The sequence below is a fragment of the Pseudoliparis swirei genome, chromosome 15 (genome assembly GCF_029220125.1).
Source record: "Pseudoliparis swirei isolate HS2019 ecotype Mariana Trench chromosome 15, NWPU_hadal_v1, whole genome shotgun sequence".
In the NCBI taxonomy this organism is placed as follows: domain Eukaryota; kingdom Metazoa; phylum Chordata; class Actinopteri; order Perciformes; family Liparidae; genus Pseudoliparis; species Pseudoliparis swirei.
Genome location: NC_079402.1, coordinates 17680205 through 17708121, shown reverse-complemented (window position 1 = coordinate 17708121; position 27917 = coordinate 17680205). Strand labels below are relative to the sequence as shown.

Here is a 27917-nt window from a genome sequence, read left to right as displayed (position 1 = left end):
CCAAACAAGACACAAAACGAGACACAAACTCCAGATCATGACACTCTCGTCATTAACCGAGAACATGTCACACCACTGCACACTCCGTTTGAATAATAAAATGCAACTGTTACATCTCCCTGTGGTGAGTAATTACTGTGATAATACGCAACATGTAAGATTTGATATTAAGATGAAATGGAATCTAGAATCTAAATAGAATTAATTAAATGCACTTTAAATGCATCTGCATTGTATGAAGCATTACATGCATTAGTAGCTGAACTTATTGGCTGGTTCTACTTTTTATTGTCTGTATAGGACTTCAGGATCCTGATGAGTGAACAGCTCATACAGGCTGCCAACAGAGAGGTGACGTCTATGAGACTAATTAGTCACCACAGAGAGGGAAATAACCCGTTTCTGCACAGCTGAATCACCTGCACTTTTCAAATCTCGTGTTTCCTTTCCTTGCATCCTTCCCTTCTCCCTGTGTTCCCATTTCCCGTTTGACATTTCCTGCCCATCACTTTTCGCAATTTGCCTCTTGTTCTCCCTCCATTTTCTCTTCTGCTCTTTCTTTATTATTCTCCTCTCCGTCCTCCAGGTCGTCTCCAGCACCGCTCCAGGCCGGCGGGGTTCTCCTGGACATCTCCGCCCTTCAGATGGAGCAGCAGGAGAACGAGGAGGTGCCTCCGCTGCCCCTCCGCTTACGCTTCAGAGACCTGCTGCTCGGGGACGAGAGCTTCCAGAACGATGACAGGTAGGCAGCTGTGTGGATGTGAAGAGGGACGCCAAGAAATATTGATCAGTGCTGTTCGACACACATTCTGTTTATTTATTCTTTTTTTTTTTTTGGTGATGGTCCAAAGGGAAAAAAGTGCAACAATTAAACAATATACTGTTAACATAGACTTGTTTTTTTTTTATATATCCCCACAGTCCCATCAGATGAACTCAAGCAGCCTTTCAACCATTTATTCAGTGACTGTTTCCCCTTTTATTGAAACTCTTTCGCTGTGTTGACTGTTTACCCATTACTTTTAGCTATAATTAACTGCTCATCCATTATATCTAGCTAACTGATGGCCAGCTGTTAACTTGATGACGAGTCTTCATGCACTTCTCAACTTGTGGCGTTCAGGTGTTGCATGTAATGGATTAATTTTTTTTGAATTCAAATTATGTTTTCTATTTTTTTAAATAGCTGAGCTTCTCATAATCTTTCCAGGTACCCCCATTGACTGAAAAATAATTGGCAACTACCGTAATAATTAATTAATCCACCTAATTGTCTGGTAATAGAACATTTTATAATTTTTTGACTTGTTTGGTCAAAACAAGACACACATATGTATATATATGTATATTTATATATATATGTGTATATATATATATATATGTATATGACAGCTATAAACGATGCTCTGAAGACCAAAACATTTAATCATGGAAAAGGTTCACTGATAAAAAAAATGTGGTTGCCGTACCAACACTTAATGACAAAGGATTTGTAACCTCAACATGGTGTGAGTCATTTTCTTTGGCATATGTAAACAAAATACAGATTTTCTTTTATTTTTTATATGTTTTATTGATTTTCACAGTTTTTATCCTACCAGGGAAGAGGATTCACACGTGCACATTTAAAAGCTCATTCCTGACCCCACCCACCCAATAAAGGGTTACACGCTATGGAACTTATTCAGTACATTCAGGTACATACAATGTCAAATAATTGCATTAAGAATGAAAAATAACAGAGTGAGAAGTTGCATGTAAAAAAGAGAATCCGTAATGGCTAAAGGAAAAAATAAATATACAGATTATTTGAAGTCGCCTCAGCTCTCTTAGTCATCTCCGACCACTCTCGCCTAAGTGCTGATTGCCAGATTTACTCTTTTTTTAATGAGACATTTCTTTACAGCTTGACAAATACTTCAATTAGCATTCAAACCCACCTTCTTTTTTTTTTTTACCTCATCAAGGCATTGAAGTCTCAGAAAAACAAATAAAAGTACAGTTTGAAGGGCTCTCCATCCCACCTGTTAGAGGTGGTTGCTTTGGATGTCTTCAGCCTGAAAACAGGAAATGAAGCGTGGCAGAGTTGGGTGCTGTCCATGGTGCTGATAAAGTAGACATTTCTGAGTGTGTGTGCGCGTGTGTGTGTGGCACAAGAATGTATTCAAAACTTCAAAAAGTCTAACTTGAAACACGGTTTTGCAGCAACAACTCTGACCCATTTTACAATAAGATGTTATGATGAGATCTTGCCATCTGTGATTACATTTCTTTTCCTCATCCTCACTGTCTCCTCTTCTACCTTCGGTTCTACTCTTTTACAGTCCTCTTTTTATTTGAGATCTGACTCATTTGTTTTTTTCTTTAGATTGAAAACTGCTGCAGCAAGAATTAAGCAACAAATACAAACTTAAAAAAACAAAAAACATCTGTTCCCTTTTCTCTTATTGCAGTGGTCTGGAAGAGTTATGAATTTTAACAATTTAGAGCAGTTATTATATGCTCATATTTGTGTTGCGTGACCTTTTAAATTGCAGCAAGGGTGTATCTCCTCTACCACAAGTGCTATTTGAATACTTTTATTGACTAAAATGAGTTAGAATAAAAGTAAAAAAGCACTTATTGTTATAATGATATCTTTGGAATGATGCAGCTGAAAGGTATAAACTTCCTCAGCATCATAACGCAATGTCTGAACAGTATCTCTGCAAAGTTTGACTTTGAAAAAGTGAAGAAGAACCAAATTAGAGCCTCGCGAGTAAAGACAGTTTAGGCGAGAGGGCTCCAAAATGGAAATTTGGGCACCATCTGTGCCATTTCAGTTTTCTCATGTACCAGACTATATATTTCATATTTATATTACTAATGGGGTTCAATACATGGAAATACAGCATACAAAATAAAAATATATATTTTTTATTATAATTTATTATAATTATTATTTTTACTTATATATTACTAATGGGGTTCAATACATGTAAATACAGCATACAACATAAATATATATTTTTTTCATTATTATAATTAATTATAATTATTATTTTCACTTTTATATTACTAATGGGGTTCAATACATGGAAATACAGCATAACAAAGAAAACAAATATATTTTGCATTAATAATATTTATTATTATTTATTATAATTATTATTTTCACTTTTATATTACTAATGGTGTACATGGAAACACAGCATAAAAAATCTAAATATATATTTTTCATTATTATTTATTATCATTATTATGTTTACGTTTATATTACCAATGGGGTTCAATACATGGAAATACAGCATACAAAAGAAATATATATATATATATGTCATTCTTATTATTTATTATTTAAGCTGGGTGAGTGTCAGATAGCTGACGCTCTGAGCGTTCTTTTAAAGATACTGTATGTATTCTGCATGTGAGCTTGAGTTGTGCCAGATGGACCTTAGGGTGCTGATGATCTGATGTACTTTTAGATGCGATTACACCAGCGAACCTTCGAAAATGTTATACTCCCTTGGTTTCTCCTGTCATTCGTTGTTCCACTTTCTGTCACCTTCAGTGCAATTCACTATGTTTATCATATGTTCCTTTTTAAAAGTCTTTATAATTCACACCTATAGTGAAGTCAGCGACACATAAATGCAAAATGCACAAGTGGAAATGTCCCATATTTCACCGACAGGAGTTCAGGGTCTTCTCATGAACTTGGAAAGCCCCGTTGAGTGGCTCCACTGCAGTGTGGGCGAAGGTGGGCTGAAGTGGAGTGGCCTCTTCCGGTGTTTTCAAAAAGCACTGACTCACGGAGAAGGTCATCTATATGACTTCAGACTCGTCAAATTAAGAGAAGACAAACCGGTGGGAGGGACGCAGGAGAGAGAGAGAGAGAGAGAGAGAGAGAGAGAGCATTGTTCTGGCTACTTTTTTGTCTGATTTTGGTCAAATCCCAAAAAGAAAAATGGTTCTCTTGCAGTCGTCTCTGTCAGCTGTCACCCTAAATCAGTGTTTCTCTGAGGCCAATCAGTTCCTCCAGGATGTCATGGCGGATGCTCACAGCCAGAGGATGCAGGAGCATGCAGTGCCACCGGAGAGGACCATGTTGCACCAGCATCACGTTAGAGCTATTCCTGTCGTAGCAACGTTGCTGTGGCAACAGGCCCGCGCACAAGAGAGGGAGAGAGATGTTATACATTTCTAAAAATATTCAAAAAAGCACTTCAGTCATGATAATAAAAGATGAATCAAACACAGATGTGTCCTTGAATTCATTTTTTAAATGTTTTAACTTCTTTTTTTACATTGTTGTATCGGCTCGTTTGGATTGTTTCCCTCCAACAATTAATTCATCGGACAACACGTAGCGCTGTGTTGTTTTAGAGCTGCAGGAGACGCGTTGGTCAAGACTGCTTCATGACTGACTGCACGACGCAGCCTCAGGTGTCTTCAATGGATCCGAGAATTATCCTTCCAACCTGGGCCAATCCGACTGTGCATGGGACGTGGAGGTCGGACCCATTTGGTGGTGGTGCCGGGCAGAGGTAGGGCCACGTGGAGCCTCTGAATGCGCATGATGCCCTAATGTCAGTGAGGCTCTGAAGGAGAAGCGAGGGTAGGCTATGAGAAGGTTTTATTGTTGGTATTTTTTAAAAACATTTCTCAACGGAGACTAATTGTAATTGCAAAAGTAAGACATGTTCAGGCGGACGCATGGAGGAAGTCTCACTCTGACCAGGATACGCGTTCGCGCCCTGCGCCGCCATGCCTGCGTGTTTATTCATTTAGAGAGTGCCCTGAAAGTCAGTTATGTGTAACATAACTGCTGTAGGATAAAGTAACGATTGTCATGATCGATTCGTTTTTCTAATAATAATTAGGTTATTTAATTGAAACGATGTCCAGGTCGACTTATTGCAATGCCTTGTTTTGTGCGGCGGACTTTTCAAAAATATCTATATTTCAAAATCTTTGAAGAGGAAGGGAACCAGTTGAGAAGCCACAACCAAATGACTCTTTTGAATTTGTTTTGCAAGAGAAATAACTCCTAACGTCATACTGTCGTAACTGTGTTGCCCTTAATTAATCAAACACTCATTTCATCTCTAATAGAAACAATTAATTTTAGATATGGAAAATAGCGATTATTTCCACAATCAATTCATCTGCGTTTTTTTTTCTAAATTGTTCTCAATTAAAATGTCAGAGAATGATGAAACATTTTATTCAAATTGTTGTCTTTCTATTTCACTAAGATACACGTGTTCAATGACAAATCTATCATTGTTCCAATAATTAATAGTTGCTAAAAAGTACTTTTCTATTAATTTCCTGTAATTAATTCAACAAATTGAAGCTCTTCAAACATGATCAAACATCAGCTTTTATTTGTAGCTATTTGCATTGAGAGCAACAGGTCGTTGTCATAGTGTTGATGAACACCTCCAGGTGAGCTGATTTGATAGAAGCTGGTCTGTTCCAGAGCTGCAGGAAGCACCAGCCGATCTTCTCCAGTCCGTATCTAATTACCTCCAGAGCGCCCTATTGCCTGAAACTTCGATTTGACATGCAGCATGACTAATGCCAGACCTCATTTGTCGTAATTGTGCGCTCAACTGGAGCTGATTATGGGTCATTACTTACTATGTGTGTGTGTGTTTGTGTGGGTGTGTGTGTGTGGGTGAAGGGGTGAGACACATACAGAGAGCAAACTCTAGGACCCTTATGTGTTACAGGCAGCCATCAGTTGAAGTGCCTTCACCTCCATAGCTCATCCCTGACCTGCTGCTGGACAGATGTTTTCCGATGTTTTCCGATGTCATCATTAGTGTTCCTCTGTTTCGTCTCTTGATTTCAAGTCTGCACGATAATTAAGCCGCAGCAGTTTACACCAAGGGAAGTCTGTGCATCCAACAACACCCACTGCCTTACTCACCGGGAACCTTTCAACCACACACTGACACGTGGGGTCACTGCAGCAGCAGGATCACAGCCTCGCATGCTTTCAACCCGTTCCTCAAATTTGAGCATTTTTCTATTAATTTTTGCCGGTCTGCACTCTCTCAGCAGAAAGCACTGAGAAGAATAGGCCATGTACACATGTGTGTTGCCAAGCTACTGTATGAGTTGTTCTTATTCTCTCTGACTGACTCTCTCTTTGTTCTGTTTTAAACATCGACATCCAACATGTGGCCGACTATTAGCTCACAATTAATCCTTTTTTTTCTTTACCCACAAGAAATGTTCTACCGATGGCTCACGTAGAACCTCATTTATGTGTATCGTGAAGAAAAAAAACATGAATGGAATCTTATTTTTCTTTTTTTCAACAAGAAAGTTGGTTGTCACTTCTTGTTATATTCTAAGGTTGCATGAAAGCAAAGTGTCGAAATAAGATTGTAATTTTAATTGCCTGTGCGGAGATAATGCGTTTTTCCGTGTGTGTGTATGTGTATCTGTGTTTGTATATCCGTCTGTCCACTAATAATCTCACATTCCTATTAGCCTAATATTTGTTCTCCTCAGTTATAACTGTGTGTTCAAAGAAAAGTCCTGCATCTATCACGCCCGTCTTTAAGTGGGAAACCAAACTCTCCTCTTGCAGAAGGTTATTATTAAGAATATTCATGCTGCGTAAAACACGATACATTCAAAACTGCTCTGAAAAACACCTGCGTGGCTGTTTCTGTGTGTGCGGCTGATCCCCGTGTGACGGTTCCTCTCCTTCTCGTCCCTGCCAGGGTTCAGGTGGAGTTCTATGTGAATGAAAACACCTTCAAGGAGCGGCTAAAGCTCTTCTTCATCAAAAACCAAAGATCAAGTAAGTGGGTGGTGCAGGTCATCGTCAGACTCACCTGAATTGGCTGTTTCATAATTTAAAGGCTCCATTAAAGGTCACACTAAATAAAAGCAAAAATTGACCAATTTGTGCCGGATGAGAACCAAATGCCTCGAGAGGAATATGTGTCTCGCTTAGCAACCACATAATGATAGCTATCCCTGTGGGGCGCACGTCAATCATCAGATATAAGTACTTAAATACACGGATGTTGCTCATGAGTCACAGTTAATCCCCTTGGTGCCGGAGTGATGCTTGTATAGTGAGAATTTGTGCGGAAGATGGCTCACGCTTTTGCTTTTTAGGCCTTCTGATACGCGTGTTCAACTTCTCCCTGAAGCTGCTCACCTGTCTGCTGTACATCATCCGAGTGGTTACAGACCACCCCGGTCAGGGCGCCGATCACAGCGCGGGACAACAAAACGCTCCCAGTGGCAACAACAAATGGTTTGTCTATTGTCAACAGAAGCACTTACACACAGTAGAAACCAAACAATAGGCAATTAAAATGCCCCCAAAGAAATTAAAGTGCTCTTAGAAATCACACAACCGTTGATCAACATCTTTGAATGGATGCATTTACATTTTTTGGTCCAACAAATAACACATTCAGTTTTTGCTATCATACAGTCATGAGTGGATGATGTAACCAGTGGATGTTAAATCAGATATAATAACTTTTTTGTTGTTGTTCCTCTCTATTCTGCAGTGTCAACTGCCAGTGGAACGGATCCGTGCAGGACAGAGAAATAAACTGGTAAGACGGGGTCTGACTCCTTTTAGTAGAACCTGGCCCTGAGCTGACATTCAGCTACTGGTATCTGTCTCTCGCCGATGGTACAGAAACAGGTTGATTTTGAGGATATTTATGGTCGGAGTTGCCGTTGTGTGCTTCGCTTACAGGGAGTTGATCTTCTGGGTGGACAGAAAAGTTCCTGTGTGGGCCATTCAAGTGAGTCACAGCAGAATGAGAATAAAAGAAGGAAAACTTTCATAAACTTTAAAGTTCAAAAGTTTGATTGTGATCAAATATTTGAGCACAGGTGATCACACGGTGGAGTTTTATTATAGTATATGTATGTATAGATATATGTATATTTATATATATATATATATAATTGTTTCTTGTTTTGTGTGTGCATATGTATATATAAAATTAAAAAATATATATAGGGGTATGTATATATATATATATATACATATATATATGTATATATACATACCCCTATATATTTCTTTTTTATTTATATATATATATATATATATAGGTGTATGTGTATGTTTATGTCTGACATTTTTGTATTTGTTTTATGTTAATATGTCAAAACGAATACAAAAAATGTAAATGACAACAACAAAAATAATAATGTAGGAGCTTGTGTTCATTAATCCCTGTTTGGGTTTGTGCAGGTGATTGTCGCCATCATTAGTTTCCTGGAGACTATGTTACTGATGTATCTGAGCTACAAGGTAAGACTCTATAGGAACAATCAGAGACGTCAACCTGCAATACAAGAGGAGTCACTAACAGTCTGTGAGATTGACAATCCATACGTGGTGAAATTAGACCAATACATGTATCACGGCTGCATTAGATGATATAATTACAGGATCGCGTTGAGGTGAAGGATTAAGTGGTCATGCAAAGTGACAGACTGCCATTAGGATCTGCATCTCTGGCTGCGGTGACTCAGCGTCTATTGTGTGCTCGCAGGTTAAAAAAAGTCTGCATCTTTTATGTTTGATTTAAAGGGGAACATTTGGGAGCAGATATTCCAGGTGTCCTTTCTTCTGGAGATGATCAACACGGTTCCCTTCATCATTACGGTAAAACAAACTGAAATACTCTTCATCTCCCACTAGTTACCGACAAGACATATTTTTAGTGTTAATTGGCAAAAGGAAAAAGTAGATAACGCGCCATTTAACGTGGTACACACGACGGGACACATTTTACCTGATGAATATCAGTTAGTATTCTCATTGTGAGAGTGTGTTACAGCTTTTTATGTGGATTTAATAAAGATTTAAATGAAATATGATCTATTGATGAGTCGAGCCATGTCTCACGTTCTCCTCAGATCTTCTGGCCCTCCATAAGAAACATCTTCATTCCCGTGTTTCTCAACTGCTGGCTCGCCAAGTGCGCTTTGGAGAACATGATCGTGAGTGAGAAGCATTAACTTTAATTGGTTTCTCTTCACGACTTTTTTCCCATCAACTTTTTAATGATTTGGTTCAGGCGAAGCGCTCCATGCTCACTGCTGACAACAACACTTCATTCTCCTGCTTCTGTTCTGCTCTGATTGTGTGCACCCTGGAGGTTTTCCACCAGGGGATTATCTGCGACCCTCTCTGCATTGCATCACGTAGTATTTCCCGCTGTATCGCTGCAACAGGAAGCATCCAAGAGCAGAACTATGATGTCATCTCATGTCTAAACTCATGATTTGATCAACGATTTTTAAAAAAAACATGCGTAAGATGCAAGTGTTTGTCCCTTATTTTCTACGAGTATAGTTTAAAATGTAACGCATGCTGTTGTTACCGGGTAGAATGATGTCCACAGAGCAATCCAGAGGACCAACTCGGCCATGTTCAACCAGGTCCTGATTCTCATCTGCACCCTGCTCTGCCTGGTCTTCACTGGGTGAGGCTGCTTCTTAAATTAAACCTCTTGTGGAAGTTGTAATGTTTTATCTAGAAATGTATATGATGGTGTACATCGCTATGATAGAGCATTGCTTAGTATCAGATCTTATACAATCTCCATATCATAAAAGCTATAAGTAGAATTGCTTCATGTTGTGTGGAAATAAATTACTCATAATCAACTTGGAAATTTCCTAGAAAGAAAGAATTGTGCATTTGTGTTTCTGTGTTACCCTTTTAAATTCATTACAAATGCTTTCCCAGCATACATAGGCTCCAGTGTGATTCACTGGAGGATTTTTTGTTTGTTTATTGACAGAAAAACAGATTTTAATTTAATATTGAATACATTTCTTCTTTGTTTTAAAGGAAATACCTCTTGAAAACAATGATATTCTCATTCCCTGCAATTATTACCAAATTGCATAGGAAAGCGTTGAATTAAACAACCTATCTCTGCTTAATGTGAATAGTGCATGGTAGTCACACATGCTAGCGTTGTGTTTCTTTGGTCACATTGTTTATTAAACTCGTCCTGCAGCACGTGTGGAATCCAGCACCTGGAGCGAGCAGGGAAAAACATCTCCCTCTTCAACTCCTTCTACTTCTGCATCGTCACCTTCTCCACCGTGGGCTTTGGAGACGTCACTCCGCGCATTTGGCCCTCCCAGCTGCTGGTGGTCATCATGATCTGCGTAGCTCTGGTGGTTCTGCCTCTGCAGGTAGGAAGAGGCCGAGAAAATATATTTCATCCGAGTGCTTCTTTGTGACTTTAACTCAGTTAACTTGCTGTGTGTCAGTTTGAGGAGCTGATGTACTTATGGATGGAGAGACAGAAGTCCGGAGGGAATTACAGCCGCCACCGAGCGCAGACAGAGAAACACGTGGTGCTGTGTGTCAGTGCACTAAAGATAGACCTGCTCATGGATTTCCTCAACGAATTCTATGCCCATCCCAGGCTGCAGGTACAAAAAATCTATATTATTATATCTTTTTTATCCTCTAGAGCACAGGTCTCAAACACAACCGCCACATCATTTTATGTGACCCCTGACCTCTTGAAAGACATATGATCATCTTTTCTTTTTCTGTGCTTTTATTTTGAAGGTTTCAAATTCAATTTTAGAGAAATGTTCTTATGTACAATATTTCTACACTCAAATAAACAATAATCAAATTCAAAGAGAGTTATTTAGCAATATGTTTGACTAGTTTATACAGTGTTTCAGTTACAACCCTTTGAGGGCAGCCATGATGCTGATGTGACCCTCGGTGAACATGAATCGGACACCCCTGCTCTAGAGGACACATGTAGGATGTGAATTGGTCCATCCATACATTCCACAGTGGATACTAAAGGTTGTTGTGTCATCTCAAAGGATTACTATGTGGTGATCCTGTGCCCGAGTGAAATGGACCTCCAGGTGCGGAGAGTGTTGCAGATCCCTCTGTGGTCCCAAAGGGTCATCTATCTGCAGGGATCCGTTCTCAAAGACCAGGACCTGCTCAGAGCCAAGTAGGTGACACTGAAACTTCATCTGGCTGTCGGTCGGTCCACCACTGTAGTCCAGATTAAAATAAAATGTGTATAATACCCAACAAAACACATACAAATATATATATGCATTCCTATACACATAAATATCGCAATCTCATATAAAGGGCAGATGTGTTGGTTTGCCACTGGAAGACTTTAAAAAAGGGATTTTGAAGAACCAGGTTGATGAGCGGGAGGAGTCCAAATAAAAGTGTAATTTATTAACAAAAACCTGACTAATACAATTTAACGATATCAGACATCTGGCAATACAAGTTAGAGAAGAAAAAAAAAATTCTGTTGCCTCAGGAATTTGGGAATCAGTGCTGCTGAAGTGCCTATAATTAAATTAATCTGCCTAATTGCTATAATTAACGTTAAAAAATCATCTTATTTTGATGTATTTGTTACCAAACGGCCTACAGAAGGGATGAGAGGTCTTATCAATGGACCTGAACAGTCAGGATCGGATGGGAGATGTTTAAATAAGTGCAGAATTAATTGATATTCCTGATGCTTCAGGAAGATAAAGGCTATTCTATTGATTCCTTTTTTAATTTAGTTCATTTTATGCAGGTATACATAATTACCTTAGACCATCAGCAGGACATACATCTTGTATTGTCCTTACATTCCTTTATGTCGCCTAAATATTCCCTCTTTCCTTTCCCAGTGAATTATCAGAGCGATCGAGATGCCTCCAACATTGTTAATATTTATTCAAGCTGTGCTAATTATTTATAAAGACTCAGCGTTTAAATGGACCTCTTTCTCTGAAAAGCAAACCTGATCCGGCTCCCATTCTTCTGATCACTTTGAATCATGGACGTGAATATTTTAACGCAGATCAAAGGGTTGAAGTACCTGCTGTCAACCTGGCACCGTCAGCTTTATTTCCGTAGCCGTGCACGCAGGTCTCGAATGCCATTAGAAAACCCTGTATTACTCACTCTTTTTTGGGGGGGGGTGGGGGGGGGGGGGGTATTTTAAAGTAAAATGTATGTATTTTCATTAAATATATCTGGAACTAAAAGTCAGGATATCTTTGTCTCATATGAGACCCCCAACTTTATAAAAGTGCAATAAAAAAGACTAAATAACATAAAAAATACATGTGCAACAGTTGTACCATAAAGTATTGGAACACCAAAGTAGTATTTTAATAAAATTGGTAATATAACAGTGTAAATATTTTCCAGGGAATAGAGTAATTACATCTAGAGGAGTGTGTGTGTGTCACGATTAAACCCTAAAGGTGGCCGTTGTCTCTTCTGACTGGTGAAAGATAACTGGCCGACTCTTGTAGCAGGTTTTATGATTCCTTCCTGTTTTGTATTTGTGTAATTTTCCTTTTTTCCCCACGCACTTCGACTCGTTCTCTTCTTCGTCAACCTCTCGGCAGAATGGACGACGCCGAGGCTTGTTTCATTCTGAGCAGTCGCAACGAGGTGGATCGCATGGCTGCGGTGAGAAGAGCGACAATCAATGAACTCCAATTATAATTGTTATCCAACTGCTTAGTACAACTCACTTCAGTCAGCCTTGAAGACAATTACCAATTAATAAAAGGAGATTCCATTAAGTGAAATGACATCATCTTTGCCTGTTTTCCCACAGGACCACCAGACCATCCTGAGAGCCTGGGCAGTGAAGGACTTTGCCCCAAACTGCCCCCTCTATGTCCAGATACTCAAACCTGAAAACAAGTTCCATGTCAAATTTGCAGGTGGGAGTTTCTCAACTTTAAATTGAACCGCTTATTTGCTTTCTGGCCCGTCGTTCAACATGAAGTCAGAGAGGAAGAGGCTGAAAACCAAAAACATATTAATTCAATTCAATTCAGTTTATTTGTATAGCCCAATTTCACAAATTACAAATTTGTCTCGGAGTGCTTTACAATCTGTACACATAGACATCCCTGCCCCAAAACCTCACATCGGACCAGGAAAAACTCCCAAATAACCCTTCAGGGGGAAAAAAAGGGAAGAAACCTGGAGGAGAGCAACAGAGGAGGATCCCTCTCCTAGGATGGACAGATGCAATAGATGTAATGTGTACAGAAGGACAGATTTAGAGTTAAAATACATTCAATGAATATGACAGAGTGTATGAATAGTTCATAGTAGGCATATTCCACGATGGAGACCTCCACGATCCATCAGGCAGATGGCGGTGGGGAGGAGGAGGGCGGAGTCTCAACAGGACAGTGGCGTAGTCATGAGCAGGAATTCCACGACCCAGACGATCCATCAGGCAGATGGGATCTATGCCGTCTCATAGGGTCCGATGACCCCATGAGACGTAAAGTCAAAAGGACTTCGGGAGAAAGCAGAGTTAGTAACGTGTGATTGAGAGATGAAAATTCATCCTTAAGGAGAGAAAAAGAGGAGATAGGTACTCAGTGCATCCTAAAACGTCCCCGGCAGCTATAAGCCTATAGCAGCATATCAAGGGGCTGGACCAGGGCAAACCTGATTCAGCCCTAACTATAAACTCTGTCAAAGAGGAAGGTCTTAAGTCTACTCTTAAACGAGGTGACTGTGTCTGCCTCCCGGACTGAAATTGGAAGCTGGTTCCATAAAGAGGAGCTTGATAACTAAAGGCTCTGGCTCCCATTCTACTTTTAAGACTCTAGGAACTACAAGTAGTCCGCATTTAGTGAGCGTAGCTCTCTAGTGGGGCAATATGGTACGACAAGCTCCTTAAGATATGATGGAGCATCACCAATCAAGGCTTTGTAGGTTAAGAGAAGAATTTTAAAAGTGATTCTTGATTTTACTGGGAGCCAGTGCAGAGCAGCTAGTGCAGGAGTGATGTGATCTCTTTTCTTAGTTTTAGTGAGAACACGAGCTGCAGCATTCTGGATCAACTGGAGGGACCTAAGAGATTTATTAGAGCAGCCTGCTAATAAGGAGTTACAGTAATCCAGTCTCGAAGTAACGAACGCGTGAACCAATTTTTCTGCATCTTTTTGAGACAAGATGTGCCTGATTTTTGAAATATTACGTAGATGAAAGAATGCAGTCCTTGAGATTTGCTTTACGTGGGAGTTAAAGGACAAGTCCCGATCAAAGATCAAAGATAACGCCAAGATTCTTTACAGTGGTGTTGGATGCCAGGGCAATGCCGTCTACAGAATCCACATCACCAGATAATTGATCTCTGAGGTGCTCAGGGCCGATTAAAATTACTTCGGTTTTGTCTGAGTTTAACATCAAGAAGTTGCAGGTCATCCATGTTTTTATGTCTTTAAGACATGCTTGAATTTTACAGAGTTGGTTGCTCTCCTCTGGTTTTATCGATAAATATAGTTGAGTGTCATCTGCATAACAATGAAAGTTTATGGAGTGTTTCCTGATAATATTGCCCAAAGGAAGCATGTATAAGGTAAATAAAATTGGTCCAAGCACAGAACCTTGTGGAACTCCGTGATTAACGTTAGTGGTTATCGGCGTCATCGTTTACAAATACAAACTGAGATCGATCTGATAAATAGGATTTAAACCAAATTAGTGCCGTGCCTGAAATGCCAATCGACTGCTCCAGTCTCTGTAACAGGATGTCATGGTCAATGGTGTCGAATGCAGCACTAAGGTCTAACAAGACCAGGACAGAGGAGTCCTTTATCTGCTGCCATTAAGAGGTCATTTGTAATTTTCACCAGTGCCGTCTCGGTGCTGTGGTGTTTTCTAAATCCTGATTGAAATTTCTCAAATAAACTATTATGATGTAGAAAGTCGCACAACTGATTTGCGACCACTTTCTCAAGGATCTTGGAGAGGAAGGGGAGGTTAGAGATCGGTCTGTAGTTAGCCAATACCTCTGGATCCAGAGTGGGCTTCTTCAGGAGAGGTTTAATAACAGCCACCTTGAAGGAGTGTGGTACGTGGCCTGTTAGCAGAGACACATTGATAATATCTAATAGAGAGCCGCCAATTAAAGGCAAAACGTCTTTAAGCAGCCTCGTCGGGATGGGGTCCAAGAGACAGGTAGGCGTGTTCAAGTAGAAACCGTTGAAAATAATTGGTCACGGTTGATAGGAGAAAAACCTCAAATATACACCAGGGCATACAGCGGTTTCCAAGGCCATTCCACTTAAGGACAGATTGGCACTGGTTATGGGCAAGAGATTATTAATCTTGTCCCTAATAGTTAAAATCTTTTCATTAAAGAAGTTCATAAAGTCATTACCACTAAGGTTTATAGGAATGCTCGGCTCCACAGAGCTGTGACTCTCTGTCAGCCTGGCTACAGTGCTGAAGAGAAACCTGGGGTTGTTTTTATTTTTCTATTATTGATGAGTAATAGGCTGCTCTGGCATTACGGAGGGCCTTCTTATATGTTTTAAGACTATCTCGCCAAACTAAGCGGGATTCTTCGAGATTAGTTGAGCCATATGCGTTCAAGCTTTCGTGACGTTGCTTCAGTTTGCGGGTCTGAGGGTTATACCAGGAGCAAACCTCCTCTTCCTCACTGTCTTCTTCTTCAGAGGGCTATCGAGTCCAGTGTCATTCTCAGAGAGCCTATGGCACTGTCAACAAGATGATCAATCTGGGACGGACTAAAGTTAGACCAGGAGTCCTCTGTTATATTGAGACGTGGTATCGAATCAAATACAGAAGGAATCGCTTTTAAATTTAGCTACAGCACTATCAGTTAGACATCTAGTGTAGAAACTTTTGACTAACGGAGTACACTCCGGTAGTATAAATTCAAAAGTTATGAGGTTGTGGTCTGACAGAAGAGGATTCTGTGGGAAGGCGTTCAAATGCTCAATGTCAACGCCATAAGTAAGAACAAGATCAAGCGTGTGGCCAAAGCTGTGAGTGGGTTTCTGTACTCTCTGACAGAAGCCAATCGAGTCCAACAAGGAGATGAATGCAGCACTAAGGCAATCATTATCAACATCCACATGGATATTAAAATCTCCAACAATAATAACTTTATCGGTTTTAAGAACCAAACTTGATATAAATTCTGAGAATTCAGATATAAACTCTGAATATGGACCTGGTGGCGGTACAGAATCACAAATTGAATTGGCTGTAGTGTTTTCCAGGTTGGATGTGAAAGACTAAGAACAAGGCTTTCAAATGAGGTGTAGTGTAATTTTGGTTGAGGATTAATTAATAGGCTCGATTCAAAGATGGCTGCTACTCCACCTCCTCGACCGGTGCCTCGAGGAATGTGAGTATTAATATGACTTGGAGGAGTCGATTCATTCAGGCAGACATATTCTTCATGGCTCAGCCAGGTTTCAGTTAGGCAACATAAATCAATGTGATTATCTGATATTAAATCATTCAGTAACACAGCTTTAGATGACAGAGATCGAATATTTAGGAGACCACATTTAATAGACCTATTTTGTTGCACTGCTGAAATAATTGTGTTAACTTGTATAAGGTTATTGTGTACGACTCCTCTTCTGCTTACTTTTGATTTATTTAATTGAAGTGGCCGTGGGACAGACACAGTCTCTACTCTAAAGTCAAGGGTGGGTAACTGCTCGAATGGAAGAGCAGAGAAGGGTGTTAAACTACAACTCTGCTCCCGGTTCCTGATCTGAACCCTGGGTTGTCATAGATTAAGTCCGGTGATCAACTTGGTCATATTCGCAGAAATGAGACGCGCTCCGTCCAACGTGGGATGAATGCCGTCTCTCCTCATCAGATCAGGTTTTCCCCAGAAAGTCTTCCAGTTGTCTACGTAGCCCACATTATTCGCTGGGCACCACCTCGACAGCCAGCGGTTTGATTATTGGTTGAAGCTTTCACTGCTCCGTCACACAGCAACAGGTGTCATGTTGTTTCATTTCAACAGCTTCCATTGACAATGACTTGCTACCAATGGCGGAGCAATTTTGCATCTTTACGTCAGGTGGAGTTCAACTTTGGTGAATTTTGAAGTTGCAGCCTCAAGCATCAGTAAAGATATACATATGTGTGTGTTTGAGCCCATGTGGAGTTGCCCACATTCAGGCCAAATATCACCTCTTTCAGCGAAGGCCGCTCTCCTGCATTTGAGCACACAATCAAATAAATGCTAAAGTTAGAGGAGGAGGAGGAGGAGGAGGAGGAGGTATTGATCACCCCATCTGGCTCGCCGGCAGAAAGCAAATAAGCATACATTTTCAAAAATATCAAAACTATTCCCGGAAGTTTTTTTTCTTTTTCCACTCATAAAGCACCGTTCCTGTTTAACGCGTGATCAAAATGTCGTCTGCTCCCGGGATCCTTTTCAGATCACGTTGTGTGTGAGGAGGAGTTCAAGTACGCCATGTTGGCTCTCAACTGTGTGTGTCCTGCCACCTCCACCTTGGTCACGCTCCTCGTGCACACCTCTCGCGGACGGTCAGTATAATCTCGCGTGCATCCTTTGTCGAAAAGTTCCAAATGCATTCACCCGTTCACGTCTGCGTATGCGCATGGACCTGGCACAGAGGGGGTGGGGGAGGGGGGAGGGGGTTAACACCAGGCAGCGACCACAGTAAATGGCCTTTTAAGATTTGCTAAAAGAAAAAAAAGTGTGAAAAATTCTCGGTCGGAAAATGATTTTTCACAGCGTGCAAACGGCTTACTTTTAAAAGCCGATGTCGCCGGCTGAAGGAAAACACAATGAAGGGGACTCCGAGGGCGATGGCACCCGCTGTGTCCTTCAAAGGAAAACATCTTTTGAAAGCGCGCGGATCTTTATTAGAGAGAAGCGAACAGCCTTTTTTTATTTTTATTGCAAACATTAATACAAAAGCTGTACATGAATATACATCGCAGTTGCCTTGATTATGAGGGAGTGTGTTTATGCATGCGTGGGCATGATGAGTTTAGAGACGTGCGGTCCACCGAGGAGGTCGAGTGGGAAATAAGTTTAAAAGGGACCAAGAGATGGTGATAATTATGAGCGTTATGTTTTGTCTTTAATATTGAGTTGCAGAATGTAAGTGTGAAATATGTATCTCGTGTAAATGTTAAGAAGTACTAAGAAGCGAGTGTATAAACCGCTACTTCAGGGTTGTTCTGAGCATATCTCTCAGGCCATTAAAGTTCTTCAAAGCGCTTGAGCAATTACAGTCATTATCAGAGGTCATTACAACGGGCCTATTAGAGACAACGGGAGTGACTGACCCAGGAGACCCCGAGAGCTCTGGAGGGATGTGGGGAGAGAGTTGTGCAATAATGATGTATCCGGAATAGATTAGGGCATGAGGCGATTTCCTGACCTTTCCAAAAAAGGTGTCGGGGTTGACAGGTTTACTGATCCGCCGTACTTTTGATTGTACTTTTCCCCTCCGAATGAACGCAGAGAAGGACAACAGTCCCCGGAGCAGTGGCAGAGGATGTACGGATGTTGCTCTGGCAACGAGGTCTACCACATCCGAGTGTGTGACAGCAAGTTCTTTGGAGAGTATAACGGCAAAAGCTTTACGTACGCCTCCTTTCACGCTCACAAGAAGTGAGTTGACATATAAGCTAGAGCATCGTAATTTGAGACGCTGACTAGTGCTACATGTTCTTTCCACTGTTGGTTTGTCCATTTGACTTGTGTTATCTTATGTAATCAAGTGCAGCAGCAGTGCACTATTCTTTTGATTCGTCCTAGTATTGAATTTATGCAGGTAAATACATGTAAAATACCAACATCTAACTTTTTGATTATATTATAGCTGTTTCTCTCCAGCTAAAAAGTAGGTTAATGTTAAATAGCCTAGGGTGCACATTCCAAAGACATTAATTTTGGCTCACCAAACATTTGAAAATGATTATCACATGTCAAAACATAACATCTGGTGTTGTTGAAAGAAATAGATTGACGTTGTATGTGTATTGGCTTTTTTGCTAAGAGTTTGGGATGTCTGCTTAGCTTAGCTTAGCTTAGTCAGAAAGACTGGAAATGGGGTAAACAGCTATGGCTCTCTATGAAGGAAAAACTCACCTTTTTCTATATAAAGAGTATAAATGCCATTTGAGGGGGGGGGGGGATGTTATATCTAACCATTAACACAAAAGTTACTGAGTCTATGGCCTACTGATGAAGCCCTTGTATGATTTGGATATCTGTGGCTAAATTCACAGAAAAAATCCCAAGTGGCTCTCTGTGTGAAATGTGATGCGCCAAAGACAATCTCAAGACTGTAATAACTTTATAATAACTTATCAATAACTTTAATAACAATAAATCACTTTATGAGTCTGTATTCTTAACTAATCTAAGCTCAATCTCAACAAGAAGGCACATATTATGTCCACGAGCCATTCCTTTACACTTCAAGTATTCATTCCTAGAGATTAAGTCGAATGTTTGTACAGCCTTGAATGTGTTGTGAGTCCACGCTAACAGCAGGTGTGTGTGTGACGGGCAGGTACGGCGTGTGTCTGATCGGAATAAAGAAGGAAGACAACAAGAGCATCCTGCTGAACCCCGGGCCGTGCCACATCATGGCCGCCACAGACACCTGCTACTACATCAACATCACCAAGGAGGAGAACTCAGCCTTCATCTTCAACCAGGAGGAGAGGAAGGGCCGCTCCGCCGGGGGTCTCTTCGACGGACCCTTGCAGCTTCCTGTGCACAGCATCATAGCTCGCATGGGTGAGAGGGGGAATAGCTGCTTGGCGATGACTGAGGGATGGAAGGTATTCACGACGTTGACGATAATGTGCAATTTAAGCTCAGTTGAACTGTAATTCACAGGCACCGTGGCCATGGATCTTCAGAATACGAGTCCGCCCGACGTGCCATGTGGTAAACTAGTCCCGCCTACAGTGAACGGAACCAGGCGCCGCCGGCCGAGCATCAGTCCGGTGCAGGAGATCGCCGACTCCGCCTCAATTCTGCCATGTGACCTCCTCAGCGACCAATCAGAGGATGACTCCGTGTTCACGGATGAGAAGGGCCACTCGTCTACTGAGTAAGGTTTCTGTGTCTTTGTGAAGGCCCTTAGCTGATGACACAGGTTGTAAAATGATGATGAAAACATTTTATATGCAGGAGGTGGAAGTACTAAACAGACGTTACCTGGCATAAATATTACTCAGGTTAGAAATATACACGTGTAAGTAAAACTAACAAACTGTAACAGTGACTAAAGTACAATAATTTGAGCATATAATCATATTACCTAAACCTGGAGACATTTATTTCCTGCACATATTTTGTATTAATAAAGTAATGTTGGATATTAACTGTCTTTTAGTTCTAATTCATTAATGCTCTTGCTTTTCTGGATGAGCCTTAAATAATTGAAAACTAAGTCATGTAATACATAGTAAAACTGCAAAATGCAAATTAGGCCAACTATCATACATAATCCAATTGATTTAGTTTCTTTACTATTACGCAACCGCCCACATTATTCAACCATAACACATTTTCTCATCTGTTATCACCCTGTGAATACTTTACCCAGCATGCAGTTGAACCTTAGTGCACCGCTAATTTCCAAAATAACACAAACTCATTTGTGAATTTAAGGAAACCAGCTTCAGCCTTTTTAGAAATAGGAAATCACAACGAGACAAAAACACACTGTTTGTTTGAAATGTGTTATTCATGCTTTCTTGGGTTTGTTTACAGGTACGTGAAAGGTTATCCCCCTAACTCGCCGTACATCGGGAGCTCGCCCACCCTGTGCCATCTGCTGGCTGAGAAAGCTTCTTTTTGCTGCCTACGTCTGGACCAGGTGGGCCGTCGCTGTTCCAACTTAGTCACTCTTCCATTCCTTCCTTCCCTCCTCTCTTCACATCACGGCAGACCGAAAGTTACCTGTGTTTTGTGTTACGTATTCAGGGTTGCCGGCACAACAGCTTTGAGGACGCGAAGGCTTACGGCTTTAAAAACAAGCTCATCATTGTGTCGGCCGAGACTGCGGGGAACGGCCTTTATAACTTCATCGTGCCCCTCAGAGCTTATTACAGACCCAGGAAAGAACTCAAACCCATCGTCCTGCTGCTAGATAACCCGTGAGTTTACACACACACACAAACACACACACAGAGACACACACACACATTGAACATTTCACACTGGGGATCATTATGCAGGCTAAGAGCTGACGTCAGCCGGTCTCTTAGCACAAAGCCGTGGAGGTGGTGCTCTGCCGTCAGCCCCGGCGTTGGCTCGCTGCCGCCGCTCACAGCGACGGCGTGTTTTGGGGCGACAAAGAAAAGGAAAAACACTTCACTCTGTAGCTCCAGACAGTAACCATAGCAACTTGTTTTGCAATGAACCTGAATTATATTTATATATATATTGCTACAGGGGGAGAAAAAGGACGAAAATTAGTTCTTTGGAGAATGCCAGGCAGCCCTGATGTGTCTCTTTTCAGCCGCCACATGTGAGCTCTTAGGGCTCTCATTGAAACACACACATACCCCACTCACACACACACACACACACACACATTACACTCTCTCCCTCCCTTCCCTTCGTGCACATACAAACACCCACACACTTGGATAGGCAATTCAAGCATTACAGCAGCCTTGGGTCTGTTGTCAGCAGGCCGGGCGGATGCAGACAGTAGTGTGGTGGTGGTGAGCAGTAATGAAGCCACAGCATCTCACACAGCACACACACGGGCTCACCCCTCAGCCGAGAGACACACCGAGTAGGGAGTGTCTCTACAGAGGCTCCTGAGGACCCAGTGCATCCTCACATTGATATACACACGTTGTATGTCAATAAAATGGGTTTTGTGTGATTTCAGTATGTGTGTATCATTCATGTTAAAGAAAATTATCTTTTTATAAATACTTTCAGTGTGTCGTGAGGTTTGGAGTTAAAAGGAACTCATAACTCATGTTTTCTTTAGGCCAGATAATCACTTTCTGGAGGCCATCTGCTGTTTCCCGATGGTCTACTACATGGCGGGGACCATAGACAAGTCAGTCATGGAACATCCTGCTTCTCAGAATAAGAATAATGTTATTATCATCTATTTTACAGTTATACTTCCATTCAAATATATTCAAGAGGATTTTGAACTTGTTTGAAATTTGGAAATACAGTATGTCCCTGGCAAATTGGTGTGTTAGTGTGTGTTTGTGTGTGTGTGTTTAGTCTGGACAGCCTCCTGCAGTGTGGTATTATCTACGCTGATAATTTAGTTGTCGTGGATAAAGAGAGTACAATGAGTGCCGAGGAGGACTACATGGCCGACGCCAAAACCATTGTCAACGTGCAGACGATGTTCAGGTAGCTAATCAGATTTTTCCGCAATGTTTATCGTATATTAATCACGACAGATTGATCGTGAAGTCTCATCCTCTGACTCTTTCTTTGAATGTCACCCCCTTCTCCCGTTGCAGGTTGTTTCCCAGCCTCAGCATCATCACAGAGCTTACTCATCCATCCAACATGAGATTCATGCAGTTTAGAGCAAAGGACTGCTATTCACTGGCCCTCTCCAAGCTGGAGAAGGTCAGACATAAAAAAGGGCGTAGAGTACGAATTATAAACGTGGATTGTAGAGCCTCGATGTGGAAGATGGTGTTGTTGTTTTTTATGCAGCCACTATTCTTGCTCTTAATATGTTTGACATTTCCTTTTGACTTTCTACCGTCAGAAAAGTGACTGAGTTGTGTGTGTGTGTGTGTGTGTGTGTGTGTGTGCGTCCTGGCTCTCCCCCACAGAAAGAGCGTGATAAAGGTTCCAACTTGGCCTTCATGTTTCGCCTACCCTTCGCTGCAGGGAAAGTGTTCAGCATCAGCATGTTGGACACCCTGCTGTATCAGGTTTGTATACACACCTGCAGCGATGCACCTCAAAGAACTCTTTTCAAAACAAGAAATGAATGTGTCTCAAAGCAGCAGAGGAACCGTCACCTGTTGAACCGGAGCGGCGGCAGAAAGCACAAGTGCCCTCTTGTGTTCAGTCGTTGCTATAACTGTGTTTTTGGTGATGAGCGTGTGTCTTTCTGTGATTCCATGTCAGTCTTTTGTGAAGGACTACATGATCCTGATTGCGAGGCTGCTGCTGGGGCTGGACACCACTCCAGGATCAGGATTCCTTTGTGCTGTGAGTTACAACCAAAAGAGTAAATCTGACACGGTGCCATGCTGCAGGTTGTCGAACTAAAAGCATCTTGTGTTCCAGATGAAGATAACAGAAGAAGATCTGTGGATTAGTACTTATGGAAGACTGTACCAGAAACTCTGCTCCTCTAGTGCCGAGATTCCCATCGGGATCTATCGGACATAATCCCACATTTTCCAGACTTCTGAGGTGAGACACATGATGCTGTGCAGTGAATCGAGCTGAACATCCAGCTTGAGTCCAAGAATGGGGTTTTCACCGGAAAAAAAGATGCTGAGTTTATGTCTCAAGCTGTGGGGGACATGAATGAAAAAAAAATGTTTAATTTAAAAACATGACTCTGGAGAAGTATAGACTTGACAGTATTGATGAAGCATAGGAAGTCACGGATTATTGGGACAAATGCTTGAATTTCAGGTTTGTTTGTTTTGTTTTTGTTTTATATATATATACGTTATATATACGTTTTTTAAGCAATCATAGGTTTGGGCACTTATAAACTAGATAGCTTCAGCCTTAATCCTTTCGGTCAGCCACATGTATCTTTCTTCTTTTGTTTATTACTGATGGTTGTAGATTTTGCCGATCGAAATAAATAAACTCATACTCATGTCTGAAACTAATTTCATGACAATCGACCCAGTAGTTGTCGGGATATTTTACTGAATACCAAAGTAAATAGGATTAGTCCTCTGGGAACTATGCATGTCTGGACCCAATGTGTGCCAATGTATCTGGAAGCTGTTCTCATTCTTATAATAGCTGAAAATGTTGACCTGCTGGTGGCTGTAGAGAAAATGGCAGGAGATAAAGTCAGTAGGCTCCGCCTCCTGAGGACCATGAATGTCTTTTGCTGAATGTCCCTTTTAAATCTATCCAATAGTTGATCAAGTATTTACTCCTCCAGAGTTATTATGAAGAACATCCTGTCCGAAAAGGTAACTTCCTGTCCCCCACCCCAGCCCCACCCCCCCAAGTCACAGGTGTCGGTCAGCGTCTCCGACTGCGACGCCGCCAAGGACAAGGGGGACGAGTCTCGCAGCAACGACCAATCGGATCACCCCCTGCTGAGGAAGAAGAGCATGCAGTGGGCGCGACGCCTGAGCAAGAAGAGCGTCAGGTGGCAGGGGGTGAGCCGGGACTCCAGCAAGGACCACGCCCAGCGCATCGCCCAGCAGCGCCTCAACCTCTACCGGCGCTCCGAGAGGGAGGAGCTGACGGAGCTGGTCCGCAACCGCATGCGGCACCTGGGCCTCCCCACCTCGGGATACGGTGAGGACGCACACGCGTGTGCTCTGAGCTTTCCCCTCTCAAACATTCATGCTGAAGAGTTGCTCTGTTTCTTGTTTTTTAACTGCTGCGTGAAGACGACTTAACTAATATGACGGCCAGCGATGTCATGAACAGAGTCAACCTGGGATACCTGCAAGGTAAAAAAGATTTGAATTACGAGATTAGACGATCATACCGTGATGTATAGGGTGACCGTGCTTTTGCCGTTAGAGCCCCTCGACTTTGGAACGACCTACCAGACGGGATAAGGCTCGCAGAATCAGTGACTTCTTAAAACCCATTTTTATAGAACAGCTTTGAAGTGATCTCGTCCTTTTATGCCGAACTTTGGTTCCCCTAATTCAGTTTGTCTGTTTAAAAAAAAAAAAATGGTTTTAATATATATACAGGACTGTCTCAGAAAATTAGAATATTGTGATGAAGTTCTTTATTTTCTGTAATGCAATAAAAAAAAAAAAAATGTCATGCATTCTGGATTCATTACAAATCAACTGAAATATTGCAAGCCTTTTATTCTTATAATATTGCTGATTATGGCTTACAGCTTAAGAAAACTCAAATATCCTATCTCTAAATATTAGAATATCATGAAAAAGTATACTAGTAGGGTATTAAACAAATCACTTGAATTGTCTAATTAACTCGAAACACCTGCAAGGGTTTCCTGAGCCTTGACAAACACTCAGCTGTTATAAATCTTTTTACTTGGTCTGAGGAAATATTAAAATTTTATGAGATAGGATTTTAGAGTTTTCTTGCTGTAAGCCATAATCAGCAATATTATAAGAATAAAACTGTATGATTTTTTTTTTTAATTGCATTACAGAAAATAAAGAACTTATATATATTTGTATGTTATATTTGTTTCTTCCTATTCTATTTGTTTTGCCTTGACTCTCTGTAGAGCACTTTGTAAACTTTGTTTTTAAAGGTGCTTTATAAATAAATAAAATATTATTATTATTCTCTATAGACTGAGGTGGTGTCTCTGTTTCAGACGAGCAGAATGACCAGCAGAACACGCTGTCCTACGTCCTGATCAACCCGTCTCCCAACACCCGGCTGGAGCTCAACGATGTTGTGTAAGCGTTGTGTGGGTTTGTGTGTGTCGTTGAGTGCAAACGGTAATCTTGTGAAATTTGAGTCACCCGCTGCTGCTGTTTTATTTACCAGCTTTCTAATCAAAGCTGTCTTATTTGTGGCTGTTCTTGCATGTGTAATGATTTTGCACATTTCATGAGAAAACAATGATGTTTGATTTGTTCACAGTTGATTGAAACACAAATGAATAGTGTATACAAATAGGTAAACAAAAAAGGGATCGCTTTGTCACTATCATTCATGTCCAGTTCACTTCAATTGCCAGTGTATACGATTTAGGGCAATTAATTAGCAGAATATAATATTCATCATGTTTTTTTAGTGCATCATCACCAGAAACTTGGAATCATCGCTTGTTGAATTACTCTGCAGAGCTGGAACATGTGTTTACACATTGTTTGTTGCTGTTTTTGTTCATTTATCCACTTTTATCCAGCAGTCAAGCTCTTAAAAAACTGTCACTGAAAGCTGGTGAATATTTAGCATTAAAGAGACAGATATAATCAATTCGGGAGTCGGTGGAGACCAAATCAAAGCTAAGAGGAGAGTGAATGTTGCGTCAGGTGCCCAAAAACACAACTCTCGTGTCTACTGGGTGAGTCATATCGGTAATAAGTTGAATAAACACATTTAGCATGGGAACTTATGTCAATATTTACAACTTTACCACAAAAGAACCTGACAATTTTGTTGCGTATTATTTTGGAAATAATAGACAATTACCGGGAAGCAGCTGTGTGTGCTGTACCCATCAGTATCCATGGCGACGGCAGTTTCCTGTTCACGATAGGGAGCGGAAAGTGCATCCTATAGTTGAGTTCTTTATTCAGCTTTGTCTCCGTCGTGTGACGTCTCTACTGAAGGGTTGGTGAGTATGTAGGAAAAATAAACTCTTTACTTGATGCACATGCGTATCTCATATTTCTATCTGCCCCCCCCTCTCTCTCTCTCTCTCTCAGGTACCTGATTCGTTCGGACCCTCTGGTTCACGTCCCAGAGGAGCCTCCCGTCCACAGAAGCAGCCTGAGAGAGAGACACGAGTCCAGCGCAGACGCCAAAGGAGACACACAGCTCTGATGGCCCGCTGACCTCATAACCCCCCCCCCCCTCCTCCAGCTCTCATGGGGGGAGGGGGTCTTGTGTCCACGCAGGTCTACAGCTGTATGATATGAGCGCCTCCTGTCTGGCAGGTGACATGTCCATCCTCCGGCCACAGACAGAAGAGAGGTGTGTTCCCTCAGGTGAGAGGTCACGGGATGCAGTTGACAGGGATTTGAATGGGGTCACACCTGTCGCCCTTGTTTAGAGCGAGTTAGAGATTCTCCAAACAAAAGGATGACAGTGATTGTAGATTTTGTTTCTGTGTATATTCTGTGTGTAATATTAGATATTTTGGGATGCCGGCGTTGGCGGCTCGGGGTCTATCCATCTTTTCTTGACTTCAGATGTACATATTGTAGATGTCCCCGGGGCATGAAGCTATTTACCACTTTTCACATGAAATAAAGCATATGTTCATAACGGTGTGACTTAAATAAAGTATGTGCATTTAAGCTTTCCTTCAAAGCTTATTTGTCATATGAACATAGAAGTGTGTTATTCAGTAGAGGTCTTAATTAGTCAGGAATGTAAAAACAATGATGGCTACTTATATGTTGCTCCGCTGTACATGTATGACGTTTTGTTTCTTACATCAACCCCTTTAACAGGCCGTGCCATATATTCAGTATTGTACCATGAATAATGTATTTGATTTATACGATGTTAGTAATCAGAAAACCTCGTATACTCTCAGCACTGCTCAGTTAAAGAATGTGATTTGTAATATATATTTGTGGTTGCTTGGACTATAGTATGCTTTTTAAAAATACTAAATCCTGTACACACGAATGTTTGACGTTGACTCTTTGACTTCATCCATATTTAAATGTTGACAATATTTGTAATGTTTCATTTTATTTCAATTTCCACATTAAAGTGCTATATGATGAAAACAATGTTACTGTCTAATAATTCAGGATTGCGAAGTCATGCTTGAAAATGGCATTTTAAAGAAATAGTTTGCTAATATTGTCTCTGTATGCTTACAATGAAGGTACAGGCAGGAGAACATTACTTATTTTAGAATAAAGACTTGAAAAGGGGAACAGCTGATGTCTTATCTTAATGAAGATGTGCGACTAAATGTAAAGCAGAAGGCTACGTGAGTGTAAAGGTCTGAAGTAAAACGTGCTTTATGGAAGCGTCAAAATATATATATAAATATTTGCTGAAAGAAAAGGAGATGCTGATGGAAAGCAACGACAGCAGTTCAATCACAAGGAGTCAGGACGTGAACAGCAGAAGAGTTATAATCACAGGACACGGGTGCACCACAGCGTAACCGCCACCAGGCGGAGCTAACGAGCACAATAACTCATCAACTGCTCGCAGCGACTCCAATTTGTTGTGTTTGTGCATCATGATTGTACTCAATTGATT

General features: G+C 41.2%; 1 protein-coding gene across 1 annotated transcript; it reads left to right on the top strand.

Annotated features, from left to right (window-relative positions):
* Positions 1 to 644: 644 nt before the first annotated feature.
* kcnt1a (potassium sodium-activated channel subfamily T member 1a) lies at positions 645 to 26989 on the top strand. Its single transcript, XM_056432693.1, is given in 30 exon segments — positions 645 to 742; positions 6723 to 6802; positions 7126 to 7267; positions 7566 to 7577; positions 7724 to 7772; positions 8231 to 8290; positions 8573 to 8647; positions 8902 to 8985; positions 9376 to 9470; positions 10005 to 10194; positions 10273 to 10437; positions 10852 to 10988; positions 12412 to 12475; positions 12627 to 12735; positions 17254 to 17362; positions 18312 to 18461; positions 19369 to 19598; positions 19701 to 19917; positions 20583 to 20688; positions 20796 to 20968; positions 21820 to 21891; positions 22068 to 22202; positions 22316 to 22427; positions 22640 to 22741; positions 22941 to 23024; positions 23103 to 23231; positions 24005 to 24314; positions 24410 to 24472; positions 25333 to 25417; positions 26396 to 26989. Coding segments are annotated over 30 exon segments (3555 nt in total). The 3' UTR covers positions 26514 to 26989.
* Positions 26990 to 27917: the final 928 nt, after the last annotated feature.